Genomic DNA, 22644 nt, shown 5'->3' on the forward strand with positions numbered 1-22644 from the left:
ACAAAGACCTTCTGAGGATAGAGAATTCATGGACCATTGAGAGTTTCCAGCTGATGGAAAATGAGGAGATATTAACTCCAAAAGTGGCAATATTATCTGTGGGATAGGCAAATGATAAACTTGAAGATATAGACTTGGACAGGACCCTGTCTTCGGAAACTATATCTCTTAAAATACAATATTGGTTCATTTATGAATTAATTTCTCAAGGTGGTAAGTCTAATCATAAAAAGACTCCTCAATGGCAGATAAAATTAAATAATCAGGCAAACAAAGGGGGGGAAAATCAGTAAGTATGATACAACCATTGTGCTAACAGATGGTTGTGGAAGAAAAAAAAAGAAAATCCCTCCTCTAGAAGCTTTATTATATATGACCCACATAGAGAGGATAAGAGAATGACATGTATGTTTTCATTATTACTCTTCCTTTTCCCTCCCCCATTTAACCTTTTCTTCATTATTCTTTTCCCAAGTTTATGAGTAGCCCCATCTTGAATGTATTTCCTTTATATTCATCTCTCCCCCTCTTCCTGTTCTTATCTATATGCCTGTTGATTTGACAATGTTATATGAAACCACATTTCCAATTTATACTATTTAAAATACATAATAAATTATACATATTACTTTTTAAAATAACATGTAAGCACATAATACTCAAGTAGAAACTTACATTTCCAAACAAATTAAAAAGGAAAAGAAATTAGAAGTGAGAAAGTAGTAATTAAGAGATCTAAGAAATTTGTCTCTGTTTTAAAAATGCATAAGTAAAGACATACCAAAGGAAAAATGAAGAATTGGAATTAAATTTTCTATGTTTGTTGATTGATTAAACAAATTAAAATTAGACATTCAATCATAATAAAACATAATATAACAGTAAAATTTCACAAAACTAAGAGGAAGAAAAAAGGAGCTAGCTGCTACAGAGTAAATGCTTGTTTGTTGATTATGATCTTAACCTGAAAGCCATCATAGATATGATATAATAATACCACATATACATGTCCTAAAAAACATGATAGATAAATTCATAAAAGAAAAGGCATCCCATTTGCAAAATTATTTAGATAGAAATACAAAAATCAGAGATAAATTTATGATTATTCTTTCAAAAATAAATTAATCCAATAAAAACAGAAGCAAAGCAAAGAAATTACAGAGGAGAATAGACTAAGGGAAAAATATATTTTAAAGACTTCTGACACCCATTGTTTGAAAACTATGAAGAAAATACTTATTTTAAGCATGCCACACAGTCCTTTTGCTCTTCTTCCTTCTACTATAATAACAATAGTTAGCATTCATATAGGGTTTTTAGGGTTTCAAAGTGCTTTACAAACACTATCTGTTCACAGCAATCCTGAAAGGTAAGTATTATTATTACTTTTCCATTTTACAATTCAGAAAATTGATGTAGAATTTAAATTACTTACCCAGGACCACAATACTGGTAAATGACTGAGATTAGTTTTGAACTCAAGTGTTCCTGATTCAAAGCCTAGGACTTTATGAGAAAGAAAAAAGAAAGAAAAGAATGAAGGAAAGAAAGAATATCCAAAAACACATAAAAGGCCACATTAAAAAGCAAAGAAGCACTATTATCTGCAGTGGTCAAACAATGGGAGTTTTCTCCAGAATTTAAGGAGAAAAGAAGGCATAGCCTCCTATTTAAAGAAAAGATTTCCTTCTATTTGCCATGATTTTATAAATGCTAACTTTAACAATAAAGGAAAAGAGAAACTAATGGTGTAAATATTGATAAAAAGGAGGTAGATGTATTCCCTTTTCTAGACCCTGTAGTGGATTATATAGAAAATCCCAGAGAATCAATGAAAAACTAATCAACATTTTAGAACAATAAAGTAGCACAATACAAAATAAATGCCAAAAAAATTATCACTACTTCTATGTAGTACTAATAAAAATTAAGAAAAGAACTATGAAAAACTCCTTTCAAAATTTGTATAAATTGGGAAAACCTTGAAATTACCCTGCTAAGTTATAATATTTCTTTATTATAGAGATATTTGGAAAATTATGATTTATTTTTCAGGATTCTATTGTGCCAATACAATAACAACATCTATACTATCTAAATTAACTTAATGATTTAATACTATACCAATCAAACTGTCAAGGAGTTGCTTTTTCAAATTAGGGGGGAAAATTCATTTTGAAGAACACTGTCTAATTTCTCAAAAGGTTACGAATAAGAGAAAAAAGAGGATACATAACATAATTACCACATCTAAAATTTTAATAATAAGCAACAATCTCCAGAACTATTTAGTACTATTTTTTAAAAATGGAAAAGTTGTTCAGTGGACTAGATTAATCAAGGCTTTTAGATGCAATCAATAGCAATCCAATATTTAATTAGCTAAAGAACATAAAATATGAGATAAAAAGACTGTTTCATAAGAATTATTAAAAAAAATACTAGAGGTAATTTGGCAAAAATGAGGTATTTTATTTTTATGGTAAGCTTTAATTAAATGTTAAAAAGTCACATAACTTTGATGGAGGCTAATGAGAGAAGGTGTTCTTATTAATAAAGATAATAAAAAATAATCATTTTGACTACATAAAATTAGACTTTTTTGCAAACAAAATCAATCAAGCTAGAATAAGAAGAAAAGCTGCCTAATAGATCAAAATGTGCTTTAGTTAATTCTGATAAAAGTTTGACTTTTATGAGTATGTTTATATTTATCAATTTTTTTTTTTTCCCATCACAAGAGACCTTAAAAGAGAGGATAGAATATTCTCAATGATGTTCCAGAGGAGATTATGGATAAGGAATGAATTTAATTAGTTGTGCTTTTAAATTGAAAATGATATATAAGGACACATATATATGACTTGAACCTCTCTGGACATATCCTTTATTATGACTAACTACACATACACACATACACACACACACACACACACACACACACACCCCACAACCAATCACTTTATCAGACATTGTACTAAATCCTTTACAAATATTATCTCTTTTAATTTTCACAACAATCCTCAGAGATAGGTGCTACTATTATCCCCATTTTACCATTGAGGAAGCTGAGTCAAATAGAAGCTAAGTGATTTGCCCCAAAGTCACATAATTAGTAAGATTCTGAGGCCATATTTGAATGACATTCTGAGGTTCAGGAATCTGCCACTTTGTCACTTAGATAGATATCTTAGAAATAAGAAGTCATTTTTGTCCTAGCTATTTAAAAGAAATTCTTTTAGATGGTTCTGAAATATAATTAGGCATTATAAATTAATAAGATATATAAAACAATATACGCATTTTTGCATTTTGTTAAAATTCTTGTTATGTATTTTTTTTATTTTAAAACTAAAAAAGCAGAAATACATTAGAAATATACATGCATAAAGTTTTTACATTCATAGGTTACTTGAAAGACTAGAGCCAAATGAAGTTAGTCTTAAAAATCTGTCATTATACTTTCCATCATATTTGCTTTGAATTTGTGGTATAAAACATTTCCACAAGGATCTTTATTAATCCAGACTTCCAGTTAGTGAATAATATTGCTATATATGTGTCTGACTCATTTCCTTCTGGAAGTGTTTTGCTATGTTTTATTTCCATGGGAAAGAACGTGTTCTGTGCATGTTTCTATCTTTGACCAATAAATGTGATGTTTATAGCCACCTTCATTCCCATTCTTTCCAAAGGAAAAAGCTCTATGCATTACTAATAGTTTGTAAACATCATTCCATTGGACTGTGAAACTGAAGTAATGACTTATATTAGGGATAATTGGAGCAGGTTTTGGATCTGCATGAATAATAGAATGATTTGCTAGAGCAGAATTAATTACTCTCACTTATGATATGCCCAGAAAAAATACAAAGGGATTCTTTAATCATCCTGATGTGAAAATATACCTAGCACCAAAAGCTTTTTGTTTCTGTTAATCTGCAGATGGTCTTCTTTATGATGTTATAGGCTGTTCATTTTTCATTTTATCAACTCTTTTCTAAGCTATATTAAATACTAACCATGAATACTAAGCACAGAATCAGAAAAAATGTTGATAAAAAGATATTAAACACATACAACCACACACACACACACACACACACACACACACACACACACATATATATATATATATATATATATATATATATATATATAAATATATACATATATTTATACACACACATCTATATATATATGTTAATTTTTTTCTGTAAAGCAATATAATTCTTCATTTCCTTCCTGCTCAATTCACAAACTTGCTAAGCCTTCATTACTAGGGAAAATAGTGCTGATGGAAGTTTTGAGTAAAGTCTTAGTTATGAAGCATTTATTAGGCACTTATGATGTGCCAGATCCTGCTAAGTCTTAGGAATAAAGGAAGTGCAAAACCAGTTCTAGCTGTCAAGGAGTTATGACACAGTTTGAAGGAAGTTTTTGGGTAATGTAATCATTTTTAAAATAATGCCAGCATTTTATTAATAAAAGGATGGTCATTTGTCCATCTTTCATAGACCAAACATCCATAATGGCTGTGGAATCACAGTTTATATGTCCTTTGAAGAGTAGATGTTTCTGGGTGGTGTCAATCAATTCTGATTAGTTAACATAATGGGAGGTGAGATACATTAAAATGAGGTTCTTGTCATACATGACTTAGATCACCCAGATATTAGTCAAAGAGATACTAATTTCCATATCACCAATCTTGAAAATAGGGAGACTCAACATTTTTCCCAGATCTGTCTAAACAAACACAATGAGCAGGTGTATACTCAATAGCTCAAATTTAGAATTCCTTTTACTATTTCATCAGATCTTGTGTTAAGTAAATCTTTAAGGTAGATTTCCCAGACTGGTTGATTTCTGAAAGAGGAAGAAGAAAAAAGGAAAAACCTTGGTCCTAATACAGTAACTTTAGTTATTAAATGCAAGAGAAATATTCATTTTTACAGAGTTCCCATTCTAATGGGGGAAGCAACATTCTAACAACTATTTATACAGAAGATATGTACAGATAAGGGTAAATTGGAGTTAATATGTATATAGAAGATATGTACAGATAAGGGTAAAGTGGAGTTAATTTAAGAAGGAAAACAATGGAGGGTATAATAAACATTGAGAGGGATTAGAAAAGACTTCTTGCAGAAAGTAGGATTTTAGCTAAGACTTGAACAAAGCTAGAGAATCCATGAAATGAGGAGGGAAATTATCCCAGACATAAGGGAATGGTTAGTGCAAAGGTACTAGGAATCAACTGACCCTGGATTAAAGCTGAAAAGGACCTTGAAAGTTATGAAATTCAACTCTTTCATTTTGTAGATCAGAATACTGAGCTATAAAGAGTTTAAGTAACCTTTCTATAGTGGGATCCTAGTAAAAGTATAAGGCAGCATTTGAACCCTTGTCTTCCTGACTTCAAATCTAGTAGTCTATGAACCACACACTTTCATAATACATTCAAATTTATATAAGGAAATGGATGTCTCTGACTATAGCTAATCCTCAAATTCCATATGATTAACCCTATTGATGAATGCTTGCTACTTGGGTCAGAAACATTAACTACCAAGCCCACATTGCTATTTAAAATGTTCTTAGTCATTCAGCCAGAAACTGAGTCAGAACCCCAGATTGAAGCTGAGATCATGTTAGAATTGCCGTCTCACAGAGAAGATTTCTATCTAAACCACAGTCTTCTGATCATTATTACTTCCCTGGCTATGATTTCCACAGTACATGAAGACTTTAAAAGCTAGAGAAAGATTAAAAGGGAATTACCTGAATAGTTTGAACAAAACTCTAATTTACTTAAATATCTGTTTCAGTCCTCCACTTCTCTTTGAATGAAGAGAAGAAAAGAGTGTTAAACTTAGTGATTTTCATACTTTGTAGGATTTTGACTCTTTCTGAGGTGAGTACACCTCGTGATGGTGTAGATTGCAATTCATTAGTCAATGAAACATTTATTGTGCCTATTATGTGCCAAACACTGTGCTAAGTGCTAGGGATAAAAAAAAAAGAAAGACAAATGGACACTCTTTGCTTTCTAGGAGTTCACATTCTAATAGAAGAGACAACCCAAGAACAAATAAATATGTATAAAGAAGCTCTATGCTGTATAAATGGAAAATAGTCAACAGAGATTGCTCACATGCTATATTATCCCTAATATAAATCACTACTTCACTTCCACAGTCTGATGGAATGATGTACATAAACAGTTCATAATGTCCAGAACTTTTTTCTTTGGAATGAATGAGAATGAAGGTGGCTATAAACACAACATTTATCAGTAAAAGATAGAAATATCATGCACAGAAGAAACTGTCTCCTACAGAAATAAAACACAGAAGTAAAAATTGAAATTTTACTAGAAATAAAAGGAATCTAGAAAGGCTTCCTTAAAAAGGTGGGATTTTAGATGATACTTGAGAGAAATCAGAAAAGTTGAAGATGAGGGGATACACTTTTATTATTTATACCTTCTCATTGTACAATACATCAATTTCATTTTTAGTCTTGTTATTCTTCTCACTTGTATCCTCCTTTTATCTCTACCAATTGAACCCAGAGGCTATCACATTTAAGAAACTGCATGATACTTTTAATGACTTTATGCTTCTCTCAGAAACAAATATCTAACTTTTAAACTCCAATATTTCCTTGATATTAGCATATGAGTACAGACCATAGGATGACACACTGAAAAACAAAACTATGTTACCGAAAGGACAACTGATGCAGACATATCGGGTTTAAGTAACTTATAATATATAATCAAAGAAAAATTGTACATAGTATAATTAAAGATATAATAAGAGAAAAAAAATGACTAGAAAGGGATTGAGCCAGATGTTTTTATAGCCAGAGACAAAATATAACATATGGCTAACCCAGTTACCTAGCATAATTAAAGTTGGTTCTAACCATGTTGAAATAATCCACAATCTAACATTTGAAAATGAACTCAGGTCATTTATTCATTCCATATCTAAAAAAGATCCACTTTCTTAAATGTCTGATGAATAGGCATATAGGTTTTCCTTTTCCTTTCCTTTATCCTTTCCTTTATCCTTTCCTTTATCCTTTCCTTTATCCTTTCCTTTATCTTTCCTTTTCCTTTCCTTTTCCTTTCCTTTTCCTTTCCTTTTCCTTTCCTTTTCCTTTCCTTTTCCTTTCCTCTCTAAACTGCAATGAACCAAAAATAAATTAACATTTTTGCAAATATAGTATAACCAAAGAAGAGGATTATGCATGAAACTGCCAGTGTCAGTCCAATTCTATTTCAATATTCCTTTTTCTTTTTCAGACTTAATATCTCAAGTTCTTTCAATTGATTATCACATATCATATCTCCAGATCCTTTCGGATTGTCAAGATCTGTATGTTCTTTAGGATGACCTAATGGGAGGTACAGGAGAGGCTCCTGATATTCTAATGATGTCCAAAATGGATAAAGACCTTAATCCCATCAAACATTAAGAGGGAATAAGTGTAGCCTAAGGTCTAAGATATAAGACCTTTATCCTATCAAACATTGAGGGGGAATGATTATAACCTGAGGCAGAGTAACTAAATGGGACAATTAGGGAAACTGGGTCCTTAAAGAGCTTATAACCTAAGAGAGATCACATATATATGTATATGCTAAACAAATACAAGATGAAGGGAAAAGCAGTAACTAGGGGGATAAAGAAAAGTCTTCATGTAAAAAAATAATGCTTAAGCAGAGTACTAAAGGAAAAAAAAAAATAAAAACCAAAGGACTTTAAGAAACAGAAATGAGGAAAGAATATATTCCACAGACTACCTGCTATTCACACTACAACTCAGATTTTTTTTTTTTTAATGGAAGTCATTGCCATATAGAACAATAAATAGGCATAGATCAGTTAATTGATTTAAAATATAAGGAGAAAAATATAAAATTAACATTACTTATCTAGTATAACACATATCTATACTGAAAACTAGAAAGTTACTCCTTATGGGGAAAAATAACCAATGGCAGGTAAAGTTTCAAACAAATAATTTTTAAACAGGTGATAAGTAAATATAGTGAGTAATAATAAAAATAAATTCTATAAAAGTTCTAGTTTTACATATCATACAAAATATAAAGGTCAGTGTGGCCCTTTCAGCCAGACTCTAGGTATAATTGGTAGACAGTAGAGTTGGCTTTGTTTGTAGTATAAGAAAGCTAGTTTAGCTTGATCATACATAGAATGAGAGGTATACTATACAAGAAAATTAGAAAGGAATTTAAGATTAAATGGTAAGATATTTTAAGAGTCAAATGAAAAAATTTATCTTTTATCTTGGAAAAAAAAGGGGACCAATAGGGATTTTTGACTAGGAAGATGTGGTGCACCTGAGCTTTAGGAAAATCACCTTGGCAGCTATGTGAAGATTGATCAGATTAGTCAGATGAAATACAAAGAGAGCCTGAACTAAGTAAGTAGATGTCTGAGTACAAGGAAGAGGTCAGATATAAGAAATATTATGGAGGTAGAAAAAAATGATGATCTGGCCTCAGACACTTAACAATCACTAGCTGTGTAACACTGGGCAAGTCACTTAACTCCAATTGCCTCACACACACCAAAATATAAAATAAAATAATAAAGGTGGTACCAGAGTTGAAAAACCTGATTTGACTGTAAGAATGGTGGTACCCTTGACAAAAATAGAAACATTTTTAATAGGGGTAAGTTTTCAAAAAAAGGAAAAATTAAATTTTGAGTACATTGAGTTTGAGACATTTGTTTTGAAATAAGCACTTATAATTAGCTAACCAGAACTCAGGAAAAGACTAGAGGTGGGTTTATAGGTATGAAGTTTTTCTACATAGAAATGATAATTAATTCCATGGAAGTTGATAAGATTGCTGAGTAGGCCAGTATAGAGGCAGAAGAGAAGAAGGTATCCTTATCATATAGCAACTCAAAAAGAGTTGTCAAAGTTTTGGACATTTTAATTTGGGAATACATTTGACACTACTATCCAAAATTCACATTTAGTGAATTTGACTTGGAGAAAGACAAAATGATCTGAGACTAAAGGAACTGGAAATAAAGTCCCAAAAATGGCATTTAGAACCACTGTTATTTAATTCAAGAACAGTAAGATGAATGGAATTACTTTTCCAAAAGTATGGGAGTAGATAAAATCTTCAAAGGAAAAAGGGTAGAGAGAGCTTTGGAAAGGACTTTGGGAAACATCATCTTTAAGAAATGATAGGAAAAAAGAGGAAAAAGAAAAGGAGATAGAGAAAAAGAGGTCAGAGAACTAAGAGAACCATGAGAATGTAAAGTACCATGTGTGGCTTAAAGGGGAAAATAGCATCCACTTAAAGAGATGTGTGTTGAAAATAATTTTGTAAATAAAACTTTTGAATTATAAAGAATTACAAGCTTGTAGTGTGAAGAAGCAGTCATAGCTGCTAAACTATATTCAAATGAGGGCAACTAGAATGGTGAGGGACTCGAAATCATGTCAAAGATGTTTGGCCTATAGAAAAGATTTAATAGTAATAAAATATTTGAAGGATTACCATGTAGTTATAAAGAAGCTGTTTAATTTTGTTTTACATATACCCTAGAGAGGGCAAAATTAGACATATGCATAGTACTTCTAGGGAAGCAAATTTTGATTCAATAGAAGGAAAAAAAAATTGCTAAAAATTACAGTTGTCCTGAAATGTAATTGAATGGATAGGGGAGTAATGATGAGCTTCAAAATGAGATAGAACTCTGGGATGAAAATTATTATTGGGAACAACAGTTAAACTAGTGAGCATGGTGGAGCTGTATCATCATCTCTAACCTAATTAGTAGAATCTGCTAATTTGGAAAGTAATATCAGTAGAGTATTCCCAGAGACACATGAGTACATTAAATATTGCGTTTATATATAGACTTTACTCTAATAGAAAGAACCCAGAAGCAGGAGTCAGATCTGATGTTATCCATGGTTCCCCATAAAATGAGGATAATAAGACACTGTCTACCTCACATGATTGATTGAATAAAAGCACTCTACAAACCCTAAAGTACTACAAAAATGTGAATGATTATTAATTAATTTATTATTATTATTAACCATATAATCCTAATTTAATATTATTTGAGCCAGAAATTTTAAAATGAACATAAAGGGAGAAAAGAGAAAACCTCTTATATAAATCCTATATTTGACTTCTAATAATTGTTCCATTTTACCTTAGGCACTGTCCAACTAATTCTTCTCATCCATGAGCAAAAATCAGTACTTATTTCAAGTGCAAGAATGTGTTATGTGTTGTATTTTTAAAATTCAGACTGGTTTTATATTTTGTTTAAGGTTCTGTAGATAACAAGTATGAACTACAAGATAACCATTTCTCCATATTCACCTCCATCCTCAGGTAATGGGTAAGAGGTGATAAAAGGCTGCTTGTATCCCAAGCCCAAATGTGTCATACTCTCATAACCACAGGCAATTCAATTCAATAAACACTGATTATAATAAAGAACCAGGATACAAAAACAAAATACAAAGAATTTACATTCACTAGAAAAGTCAAATAGGTTAACCTTTCAGAGCCCCAGTTTTTTCTAATATAAAAGAAATATAATTATTTAACTGTCTCAGAGGACTCCTTAGTCCTCTAGAGTTCTTTCAACCTTGAAGTATATTAACATATGTGCATGTGACAGGAGAATGATGATGGTGATGATGATATTAAGAAGTGGCTACGTTTTGTTCTATTTTGTTTGATTTTTCCATTATGGTAATAATATTGATGAGGTAAGTATTACAGTCAGACTCTCTTTGTACAGGGTCACCAAATGATGGGGTACAGCAGTGTTGAACTCTCACAATATATTGTGGTTTCAGGACTCTCCTTAAACTGTTCATCAAATTCTGGGGAGTAGAAACATGAGTCCAAAAGCATATTGGGATTTTAGGCCAGGGTCACAAGGAATTTCAAAAGAATTTATAGGTATAGACTTTTTTCTAAATCAAGAGACAAAGATTTTATTATTATGTCACTGAAAAGGGCAGAAGTTCCAAAAGGGAGTTTTTGCAATTGTGAAACTTAGTAAGCAGTTTATCTCTAAAAAGAGTTAGCCATTATGATGCTTATTAAGTGTGTTAAAATAAATTAGATGTAACTCAGAGAAAGATAAATCCCTAGAGAACTTGCTGCCATAAGGTATGTGGTTCCTAATGAACCCACATTGGCATAAGATGAGGTAAATTCCTAAATAGCTAGTGAAGGATTATATCATTGACTGGAAGGCTAACCTTAAAAGGGTTTAGGGTCTTAATAACAGTTAGTAGGAGATTGGGATGCATACAGGCAGACTTTTTTTTTTTTTTTTTTTTTTTTGCTGAGGAAATTAGGGCAATTGCCAAGGGTCACACAGCTAGGAAGTCTTAAATCTGAGACCACATTTGAACTCAGTTCCTCCTGACTTCAGGGCTAGTGCTGTATCCACTGCACCACCTAGCTGGCCCCAGACTCTTTTATAGGGGAAAAATGACCTTGGAGGTTGACATCATAACCTGGCTTTTTAATTGGATAATTGTAGAATTTGTCATTGCAAGGAATTGAACAAGGAATTCAATGAAGGCCCATGGAACAAAGGCCTAGTTAAGATAACAAAAGGCCTAATTAAAATCAAAAGATTGAAATAATCAACACTTCTCCCTGCTTGCCTCAGACAATATAGCTTAGACAGTAAAATTTAGGCTCTTTCCAGATAATGCCACTTCCTGCTACCAAGCCCAGGGATTTTAACTTCCATAAATGTGATTTTTGGAAAAAAAAAAATTGCAGATGCATGTTATAAAGTAGTTCTTTTATATTGATTGTATTTTTTATTAGTAGACAATAGAAATCTAGGGGCCTCTTTCTGAACATGTTCCCTTAGGACTCAACAGTTACCACTAGGAACAATTTTTCAGGTAAAGTAGCCATCTGATATTAAAATAGGAACTCATAAATACCTGTTTCATATCCTGAGCCAAAAATATTTTCTGTACAATGGCATTTTTAATATATAATGAAAGCCAAGGTGGGCAGGGGGAGAATTAGGATTCCATTAAAGAAGTTTTACCTTTGCATGGACATACCTCAATTATCTATGTATTAATATTTTTCTGTAATGACTGAAATGCAAGAATACATAACCTATATATAGTTTAAGAAAACTTAAAAACCCAGTCATTTTGATAGTTGGCAGTGAAATCAGTTATCAAAATCTGAGTTTTGCATGATCTATTTCATATTCTTGTGAGGAAATTTTTTAAGCAAGTTATATTTTGCATTCCTCTTTTTTTTGCACATTGAGGCAGAGCAAATCCATAACCCGATAGCTTTAATAATTATAATATAAAAACCTTTAGTCTAGAATATTAAAGGGGTTTTAGACATTTCTCTTCCCATAAACATATAGCTAAGGTTGTTGCTTGATATTTTATTGAATTGTTGGTATCTTCAATCTATTTGTATTGATTATCTAATCTGATTCCCCAAAGACACACACACACAAAAGTAAATACCATCTTTTAAAAAAAGAGAAAAAGAATCACCAAAGAAAAATGACTTAATATGCTTTCCCTAAAGGAAAAAATTGAGCTGTTCTTTAAGTTATGTCCCTCTTTTTCCAATTACAGACAGCAACATTAATATTGTCTTTTAAGTGCAGCTATAAAAGTCACATTGAGAAAAAGTAAATGAGCTATTTGCGTTTTTTATATTGTTTCTTTTGTTTTTTATTGATTTGTTTCTTTCCTCTCTTTCTTGATGAGTAGAATATATTGTTCCAAAATACATTTTTTAAAGTATTCTGGGGCTTCATGGATACTTAAGAATATCTCTAACCCATCTTACTTCCATCAACAAGTATTTTCCCTCAACTTTTCTAGGCACCTTCTAGCAGAAGAGGAAATCTTTGCTGTTTGCAATATTTAGACCTTAGATTTTGTTTTATTTTTTTCTGACACTGCTTGCTCTTGAAGTGAGATTTGTGTTTATTTCAAACAGAGATATTTCCTATACACAAGAGAAATATTACAGTTAGGATGGTAGTTCAGACACTATTAAAATTTTTCATTTGTTTGTCCAGCAGATAAACTAAGGTAGATATATTCAGTACATTCCCAGGAAACTGGAATTGAAACAGGGCTTGGATGAAACTGATTGGATGAAGTATTTCTCAGTATCCAGTCATATGTTCTCTGTTTCCAGAACTGGGACCGTGGAGAGTCAATTTGATCTCTGGAGGGATGAATTTTGAACCCTGAGATTCAGGAAGTTGCAGGAAGTGATGTGACCTGGGTGGGAAGCAGCCAGCATTGGTGACCATTGGTCAAGGATGGTTATGTCCTTTTAGTCTATTCAATGAGAAGGCTCGGGTCTTTTGCTTTTAAGTTCCAGACAAGATGGAAACTGGCCAGGTTCCAGACACATATGGCAGAGTTGGGGCAGCTCCCAGGTGTATTTGGGCCTCTCCCTTCAGGGATTAAATAAAGGCTTTCTCTTTGTACCTGAAGATGTCTCTGATTATAATTGGGGAGGGGATCTTGCATCTGATCTGTCCCACACATGCTTAATTGGCTAGATCTGTTGGAGTGTTAATCAATATATTTTGTGTGACAGGTTTGGCATTTTTTTGTGTTTTTAATGTTCATACACATGAAGGAGAGAGAGAGAGAGAGAGAGAGAGAGAGAGAGAGAGAGAGAGAGAGAGAGAGAGAGAGAGAGAGAGAGAGGAAGATCTAAAAAGTATAGAGGGAAACCTATAGGCAGAATGAGAAAATTTCATGCAGGGTCAAAAGTTAGTGAAAATGTCTAGAATTGAGAGATGGAGTGCTTTGTATAAGCAATAGCAAGGAGGTCTATGTTGTTGAATTGTTGAGTATGTGAAGGGGAGTAGGGTTTAAGATGATTGGAAATGAAGAAAGGAATTAGATTATGAAGAGCTTTAAACATCAAATAGAAGATTTTATATTTGATCCTAGAAGTTAATGGAGAGCACTGGGATTTATTGAATGGGGGTGCAGTAACAGGAATGGTGGTTATTATGTGGGACTTGAGACTTGCATTTTAGAAAGATAATTTTGATACCTTTCTGGTGAATGGACTGAAGTGAGAGGAAATTTGAGACAAGAACATGAACACATATAATCCTCCTTTCCTGTGATAGCCCTTCAGAAATGCCAGAAAATAATTACCATAACCCATATAGCCCTAAAATCTTCTCTTTGTTGTTGTTCAGTCATTGAAGTCTGATTTTTTTTTTTATACTATTTAGGGTTTTTCTTTTGGCCAAGATAGCAGATTGGTTTGCTAATTCCTTATCAAGTTAATTTTACAGATGAGGAAAATGAGCCAAACAGGGTTAAGTGACTTGCCCATCATCACATAACTTGTAAATGTCTGAGGCTGGATTTCAACTCGGGTTTTCCTAACTCTAGGCCCAGTGTTCCATCCACTGTTCCTCCTAGCTGCCCCAAACTCCTCTCTTCCTTTGGCCAAACAATTTAGTTAGTTTAGCTAGTTCCTATATAATGTTATCTCCAGATATAATCTGGTTTTCCTCCTCTGAATGCTCTCCATATTATCAAGGTCTCTACCAAACTATGCTTTCTAAATTAAAATAGTACAACCTAATTTTTTGTCATTTAAGACAATAATGAGTGGTAGTAAACTGAAGGGTTCTAGAGAGTGAATAATTATACATCATGCTTGAGGTATGGTTAAGAGGCTTATTGTGGAAGATCTTTAATAGTAAAGGAATTTGAACTTTCTCTTATAAAAAACAGGAAACTACTCAATGATCATAATGATAAAAGTAAAACAAAGAAAATTACATTAGTTATGTTGGGTAGGTTAGATTTAAAGTAATCATTGGGGAAAGAATAGTGAGGAAGCTATTGAAGGTATGAAGTGAAAAATGCCTGAATTGAGATGCTTTGGCAGTAAGAGGGAACAAATGTGGTAGGTATTTTTTTTCCCAGAGGCATTTGGGCCAAGTGACTTGCTCAGGGCCACACAGTTAGGAAGTGTTAAGTGTCTGAGGCTACATTTGAACTCAGGTCCTCCTGACTTTGGGACTGATGCTCTTATCCACTGTGCCACCTAGCTGCCCCTGTGGTATGTATTTTAAATAAAAATCAATAAAAATTGATTTGGATGAATTGAATATGATTCAACAGAAAGGACTAGATTGAAAGAAAATATTTTGATTTAATTAATACAGAGGCAGTAGTAGAAATAGAAATAGTGATGAACTGGGGACTTTAGTTCAAATCTTTACTTTGTGACCTTAGACAAATCATTTCACTTCTCTTGACCTCAGTTTCCTTATCTATAAAATGAAGAGATAAGACTAGATAATCTTGAAGTTTTCTTCTAGCTTGAAATTTGCCAAAATTATAAATCTATGAATTAGAGAAGTATTTTTCTCTTCTTGCTTACAATGTTCACATTGACATGTATTTCCTCTTCTTTTTTCCTTTTGCTAAATCATTTCTTTTCAATATTAAAAGTTCTTAGCCAATGTTACTTTCATCAAAATTTCAAACTTAGAAAATAGAGAACTCACCAAATTCAATTTACAAATTTTCATCACATTTGTAAAGTTGAACATTCACTTCATCTTTAGGATCCTTGATTCTGAATGCTAGAGGTGAACTTTTGTTAATAGAAGCTGTTCTACTTTGATTGGGACAAGTCTGGTCTCTCCCAGAAGCCATTTGTGATAAATAATAATTGTCTCTTGTTTACCAGCTCATGGGGATATTTTTATCTCCTGGGAATTCAGCATTGTCAGATGTGATGGCAGCTGAGCCAAGCCTAATGAATAAGGGACCATTTCCATGGACTTCTTAGTCCTTTTGGGTTATTGATATGTGAGTAGTAATAGCATGAATGCTTTGATGTTTGTAGGTCTATCCATGGTGCTCACTATTCTTTAAAAATCCCTCCAGCTAAAGGAGAGTATTGAAGTTTATAAAAATGAATAAGGATACACTAAGCTGACATTTCCATGGTTTCTTAATACTTATAATACATACTGCTAAATATGTACATCAATGAATTGACTACCCTGGGTATTAATTTATGTTTATGTAGAATTTAAGTTTCCATGGCAGTCCTTTGCTGTAGAAGAGATGGATTGTATTATAAAACAGAGCATTAGGACCAATAGGGGAACTTTTGACTTCATAATGTGCTTTTGGTGCTATAATGGTGCCTGAATTGATCAGTGTCTAAATATACAATTTCTGAGTAAACATTTGATCATTTGTTCAAATTCATGATTTAGATATCTTTTTTTCATCAGGTATACTATTTAAATAAATTTCCAGCTTACTCAGATTGTCTTGTTAGTTTTAGGATGAATATTTACACTTCTAACTTTTAGGAGTATATTCCCCATATGGACATCATAGAAATTCAAGAACTGGGTTAAATTATCCATTAGGTCCTTTTCATATTCTCCTTCTTCCCATTCCCTGTGTGCTCTCTTCTTTTCTCTTCTTTTCTGTTCTGTTCTGTTCCGTTCTATTCTCTTCTATCTTTCTCTCTCTATTTCTTGACACTCTCACTTTTTCTCTTACTTCCTCCTCCTGTCTCCTTTTCCCTTCTTCCTTTTCTCCATATTTGTCTCCCTCTTCTTTCTTCCTTTTTCTTTTTGTATCTTTTTTTTTCTCTCTTAAATGGAAATTATTTCCATTCAGTACAAAATCATGTACTCCTTAAACAGCTTAACCAATTGAAGACCATGTGGGATGATTATCAGTACTGCATATTTAAGGTTTTAAGATATAAATTTATTGTAAAGAGATTTTCTTTTCTACCAAAATGTATTGAGCTGAGGGAAGAAGATGTAGAGGGATGGGGATGGAGAAGGGAGACATTTCTAAGGAGGAACTGGTAAATAGAGAAAAGTAGAAATTTTAAAGCTGAAAATCCTGTTCCCCTCTTTATGACTGGCCTGTGGATTTACATTACACCACAATATAAGAATTTAAGCAAATATGTATTGTGGAAGAAAGAGAAACTTAATACCACTAAAATAGAAATTTTACCTCATATTTTCTTTTTGTTGGATTTTCTTTTTTAATTTCAGGAAACATCGTAAAAGATAATTGCTTACTGTTCATTTGCTGACCATTGTAGCCTATACGATGGTCAGAAAAAAGCATACAAGGAAGGATATTCTCAAAATTTGTCTTAAGAATTTTAGAATTGATTGTATGACTTGGGAGAGATTGACACAGGACTGCACAGCATGACATGCCTTAATCAATTGAATTGTCAGAAGAAATGCAAGATTCATAGAGTTAGAGAAGCCACCGCAAATGTTCACATAAACTATTTGTGTCCAACCTGTGGCAAAGTTCATCCATCTGATCAGCTGATCTATATAATAGAACACACTTGACTCTAACATAATGATATCATTTTGGTCCTCTTTGAGAATGAAGAACAACAATAAGCTTCCTGACTCCTAAAGAATTTAGAAATTATGGAAATATTAACACCAATTCAGCAAGCATTTATCAGATATCCTTCATTTGCAAGTCACTGCTAGATTCAAAACTCTAACAATCCTACTCCTCCAAAACTGTGTAATGGAAAATAGTTTCATATGTTTTATCTGCATTTCAGTGCCTATTCCAAGGCATGGAATATAGTTGGAGCTTAATAAATGCTTGTTGATTCACTGATCTTAGTGTAGTCTAAGTTTGCATTAGCTCTCTTGGGTGTTATATCTCCCTGTTGATTTATTTTGAATTTAAACTCCTTCACATTTTTAGCTTTTTTTGTATTAATGCCTTTCTAGACACTTTGCCCTAGTATTATACTTGTGTAGTTAGTTTCTTTTTTCCAAGTGGAAAAATTTAGATTTATCATTATTAGATTTGTCTCAGCTTGGGAGGTGTGATAGCAGGCCACTAATCAGATTTAATCTTGAACTATTTGTCTGAATTGGCATTTTTTAAATCCTGTAGCCTTTGTAGAGAAAATAGGCAAAGCCAGAGGGAGAGAGAGAGAAGCAGTGCAGGAAAATGGGTAGAAAGCTGATCTCAGAGTCACAAAAAGCTGGGTTTAAGACCTGTTTCTGATGCAGATTTTCTCTGTGATCCCTATATGTCAGGGGTAATTAACCTTTCTGTGACCCAGATAACTTTGTAAAGCTATAAATTGAAGAGTATGCCCTGATCTGCTTATAGGTATAGAGAGCTCCTCACTGAGAGATCAAACTCTTTGGTATCAAACTCAGAAAGAAATGGAGAGGCACTAAATGCCTGATAATAATAAGGTTCCCTGTAGTTATGGCTGATTTAGAAAACCACATACTAACATTGTCTATATTCTATTGTATTTGTATTCATTTTGTTAAATATTTCTTAATTTCATTTTAATCTGATTTGATCAAGGATGTTGGGGAGGGGGGTGTGTCTCCTGTCTGATTCATATGCTCCACACTGGTGAAATCAAAGAGAAAAAAGGAGGAAAGTTGTTAAAGAGAAATAAGACCTAGGACTTGGTGTATGAGCTTGAGAGTTATAATGGCACTGACAAGGGTATTTACTCTTGTTATTCATCCTTACCTCTTAAAGAGGACCAATGATATAACTAGGGTAATGTCTTCACTTGCTCATGGATTGGATTTAAGCAAAGCATAATTTACTTAAATTTGGACATTTGATTAATTGACTGCAAGCTCAAAACACTTTAGTAGGGATACAACAGTTTGTGCTTTTTTAAACTAATGCAATGTTAGGTTACATGAACAAAAAATACAATATTGATGAGAAAAGAAACAAATCTTCATACACTCAAATAACCAGACACAATCTAAAATCACCTGTTTAGGTCCAGATAATACATACAGAAGAGGAATATCTAATTGAGGAAGAACATGTCAGAGGCACATTGTTTAAAGGAATTTTATAAGCTCAACCTGAAGAAGAGTTAGAGAGGACATGAAGTCTGTCTTCATATACATTGTGTAGTGGAGTGAACTAATTTTTTTTACTTTACCTGTAAAAAGCATAAACTAAATTCAATAATAAGAAGTTTCATAAAACTGGATTTTGGCTTAGTATAAATGAGAATTTCATAATAATTAGTACTTACTGAAATGAAAATGAGCTCTGTTGCATAGTGGTGAAGAAGAGTTGAGATGACCATGGTGTAGAAAAAAATGAATGTTTAAGAAAAAGTTAAATTGAACTGGATTACCTCTAAGATCCCTTCTAACTTTGTTTTTGTTTTGTTTTATTTTGTATTTCATTCTGTGAAACTGATTTTTAGTTCTTATTTAATTTGTTTTTTCTTCTGAAATGTTTACATTTCATATTAATATTACATATTTTTATGATTCAACATGGAAATGATATTTTGGTGTTGATTTTGGTATAATAATTTTTTTCTTTTAAATTTATCTTAACTTAGGTGTTGCCTTCTAAAGTCTTTTCTTGACCCCCCCTAGACAGTAGTGCTTCCTTACTACTCAGAATAGCATTTATCTGTAGAAATAGATCCCTCAATTTTCTATTCTGTGAAATTAAAATATTATCTGTTCTATCTCTCACATTGTTATTGTGAAGAGGAAATGAGAATGTATTTGAATGCCCTTGAGGCATACAATGGATCTTACTTCCTGCATTTTGGGGTATATTATAGAGTTAATTGAATCAATATGTACTTTTGGAAAGAAATTTTAAAATCAATTTTATTGTACCTTTGAGGAGTACTAAATATGAGAAAAACATTATTTCTGAAAAAATATTGACTTCTCATTTTATGAGAATCTTTGGAAATAAGAGCTCTACCAACAGTTGCTTTAAGGGGCCATTTTATATTTTATCAAAGATAAGTACAAGTGCCATCTTTCCACTTTGATTTGAGAATGCCATTGGCTTTCATCATTTTCCTTATAGTGAGTTATTGGAATGACATACTTTCCCACACATTATGTAATTACATTCCAGGAATCCAAATAGTTCTTTTCTTGCCAAAAGTGAGATTAGTGGTTTTGTTTCCTCCTCTTAGGTTTATCGAAATTGGGACTAAAGGATTTCACAGTATGTGTTAAGGCACCTTGTAGCTAAAGAGGGAGTTTTCAGTTATAAAATCAGTAGAAAACAGTAGGCTTAGAAAATATTTCTGGACAGACATCTATAGGCAAATATCCCTTGACTGCTTGAGAGAAATTGGATACTGTGATAGAAAAACAGGTATAGTTTTGTGTGAGACTGAATTTATACCAGAGGTTAAGCTTTTGAAGACGATTGTTATTCTTCAGAATATGAAAGAAGCTCTCTAGAAACTGGACATGATCAACAATTGGAAAGGTTTCCCAAAACATTTCTCCAAGCCTGCATTTTCTCATTTGTAAAATAACATTTTCTCCATCTGCCTCACAGAGTTAGTTTTAGAAAAGTTTTTTGCAAGCCTTAAAAATATAGATATGTGTATATATATATATATACACACACACATATATATGTTTATCTATACATATATTTATATGTATAAATATATGCAGTAATTATGTGTGACCATAAACCTGTCACTTTTAAGTAACATATAATTTTTTTTATTATTCCTAGCATCAAATTTGTCAAAAAAGAGAATGAAAATATTTTTGAGTAATATTCTCAAATACTAGTCAGATGTTCAGTAAACACTATGCTAAAAAAGGTAAACACTATGTTAAAAAGACAAAAGATAGCCTTTGTTCTCAAGGAGCTTATAGTTATAGAGTATAGTTAGGAGCTTATAGTTATATAGTTACAATTATAGAGTAGAGAGACACTAAGCAAATAAAAATGTACAGACAAGCTATATATAGAATAAATAGGAAATCATTAAAAGAGGAAGGCACTAGAGTTAAGAGGTTGGAAAAAGTTTCGTATAAAAAATAAAATTTTAATTTGGATTTAAAGGAACCTGGGAAAGCCAATAGACACAAGTGAAGAGGGAAAGCATTCCTGGTTTGAGGACAGTTAGAGAGAATGCTTTGAAAGGAGAGAGATGGGGTGTCTTTTTTGTGGAACAAAAAATCCAGTATCATTGAATTGAAGCTTATGTGGTAGAGAGAAAGATGTGAGAATACTGGAAATATGGAAGGGGATGAGATTATTAAGAGTTTTTAGTGAAAAAAAAGAGCATTTCCTATTTGATCTTGAAGATGATGGGAAGCTACTGCAGTTTATTGAGTAGGGAGAAAGTAGCAACAAGTGACATTATAGCAGAAAGGAAATGTTATTTCCAAACATTCACTCACAAACGGGAGACACCATCTCTTGGTTCTGGGCATTCTTGGTCTGTCCCCAATGACCAAAATGCCTCCCTTCTACACTCTAACTACTGAACTCCTTGGCTTCCTTTAAATCTCAACAAAAATTCTATCTCTTGCAAGAAGTGTTCCCCAATCTCTTTCCATTCCAGTTCCATCCTTCTGTTAGAAAATGTTATTTATCGTGCACATATCTTGCTTTGTTTATATGTTTTCATCCTATCTGTCTCACATTAGATTTTAAGCTTCTTGAGCTTAGAGATTGTTACCTCTTTTGAGTCCCCAGCATTTAGTTTAGTGCTTGGCACAAAGTAGAAGCTTAATAAAATCTTACTGAATTGAATCGAAGATTCATTGCAGAAAGATTCCCTGGAATGTCTACATGAGTTGTTTGAAGGCTATGCTTTTCTTTGTTAGCATGTTGTTGACATTCCCTTTCCATTGTCACCAGATTATTGAAGAGAGAAGATAGTTTTACCTTCATTCCTCGGTCCCGTGAAGAACTTCCAGACAACTTTCCAAAAGAAATCCCTGGAATCTGTTATTTCCTGGAGCTCACAACTGGTCCCAAGCAGCCAAAGCCCTCAATCTCTTCAACTCGAATGAAGAAGGTTTCCTACAATATTGGCACCATGTTCCTTCGGGAGACAAGCTTATGAGACCTGCTGTAGATCAAAGACTCATCACAAAAGCACAAGCCCAGAACTTGGGTCTGGACAGAAAAGTGAGGAGAGATCCTTTCTCCTTCACTACATCATCCTGGGCAAGCAGTACAATCTCTGTGTAATGTCATGCAATAATACTAGAATAAGGTGGGTGATGGCTGTCAGTAAACAAACTGGAGGTGAAGACAATTAAGGGAAACAAATGCATCCACCCCTAAAAGAGGTATTATAGACAAATTAAATTATAATCATGGTCCCTTTATCAAATAAAACCTAAAACTAAACTCCTTGGGTTTTCTGTTTGATATCCATGAGGTGACATGACCTTAAGAATTATGCCCACTGTAAAACATAAGAGAGCCAGTGTGGAGTCTGCATTATTAGATTTAATGTTATTCAGTAAAGGAAGTTTTATAATTTTTTGGAAGAGACATTTCTTACAGATACCATAGAGGTTTGGTCAACTTCCCAACCAGAGGAATTGTAACTGAGTAAAATATTTTAGGGATATTACCTATTTTTATACATCTTTCTCTTTCTGGATAATAACATTTCACATAACAATTGAACTAGCTTTTCAGAGTATACTACTGTATATTTGGTGTATTATATAACTTTAACCTAATAATCTAATGTGGTTACACTTATTTAGAAGGATT

At 32.6% G+C, this 22644-nt stretch overlaps 1 protein-coding gene across 1 annotated transcript in view; it reads left to right on the forward strand.

The window, feature by feature from the left end:
- Positions 1-22269, forward strand: part of GUCY1A2 (guanylate cyclase 1 soluble subunit alpha 2) — a 407956-nt gene extending 385687 nt beyond the window's left edge. Inside the window, exon 8 of the mRNA XM_074304357.1 lies at positions 21772-22269. Within this exon, the coding sequence (XP_074160458.1) occupies positions 21772-21979 (208 nt within the window). The 3' untranslated portion in view covers positions 21980-22269. The remainder of the gene's footprint in view (positions 1-21771) is intronic.
- Positions 22270-22644: the final 375 nt, after the last annotated feature.

This window comes from Sminthopsis crassicaudata, chromosome 3 (assembly GCF_048593235.1).
Source record: "Sminthopsis crassicaudata isolate SCR6 chromosome 3, ASM4859323v1, whole genome shotgun sequence".
Taxonomy (NCBI): Eukaryota; Metazoa; Chordata; class Mammalia; order Dasyuromorphia; family Dasyuridae; genus Sminthopsis; species Sminthopsis crassicaudata.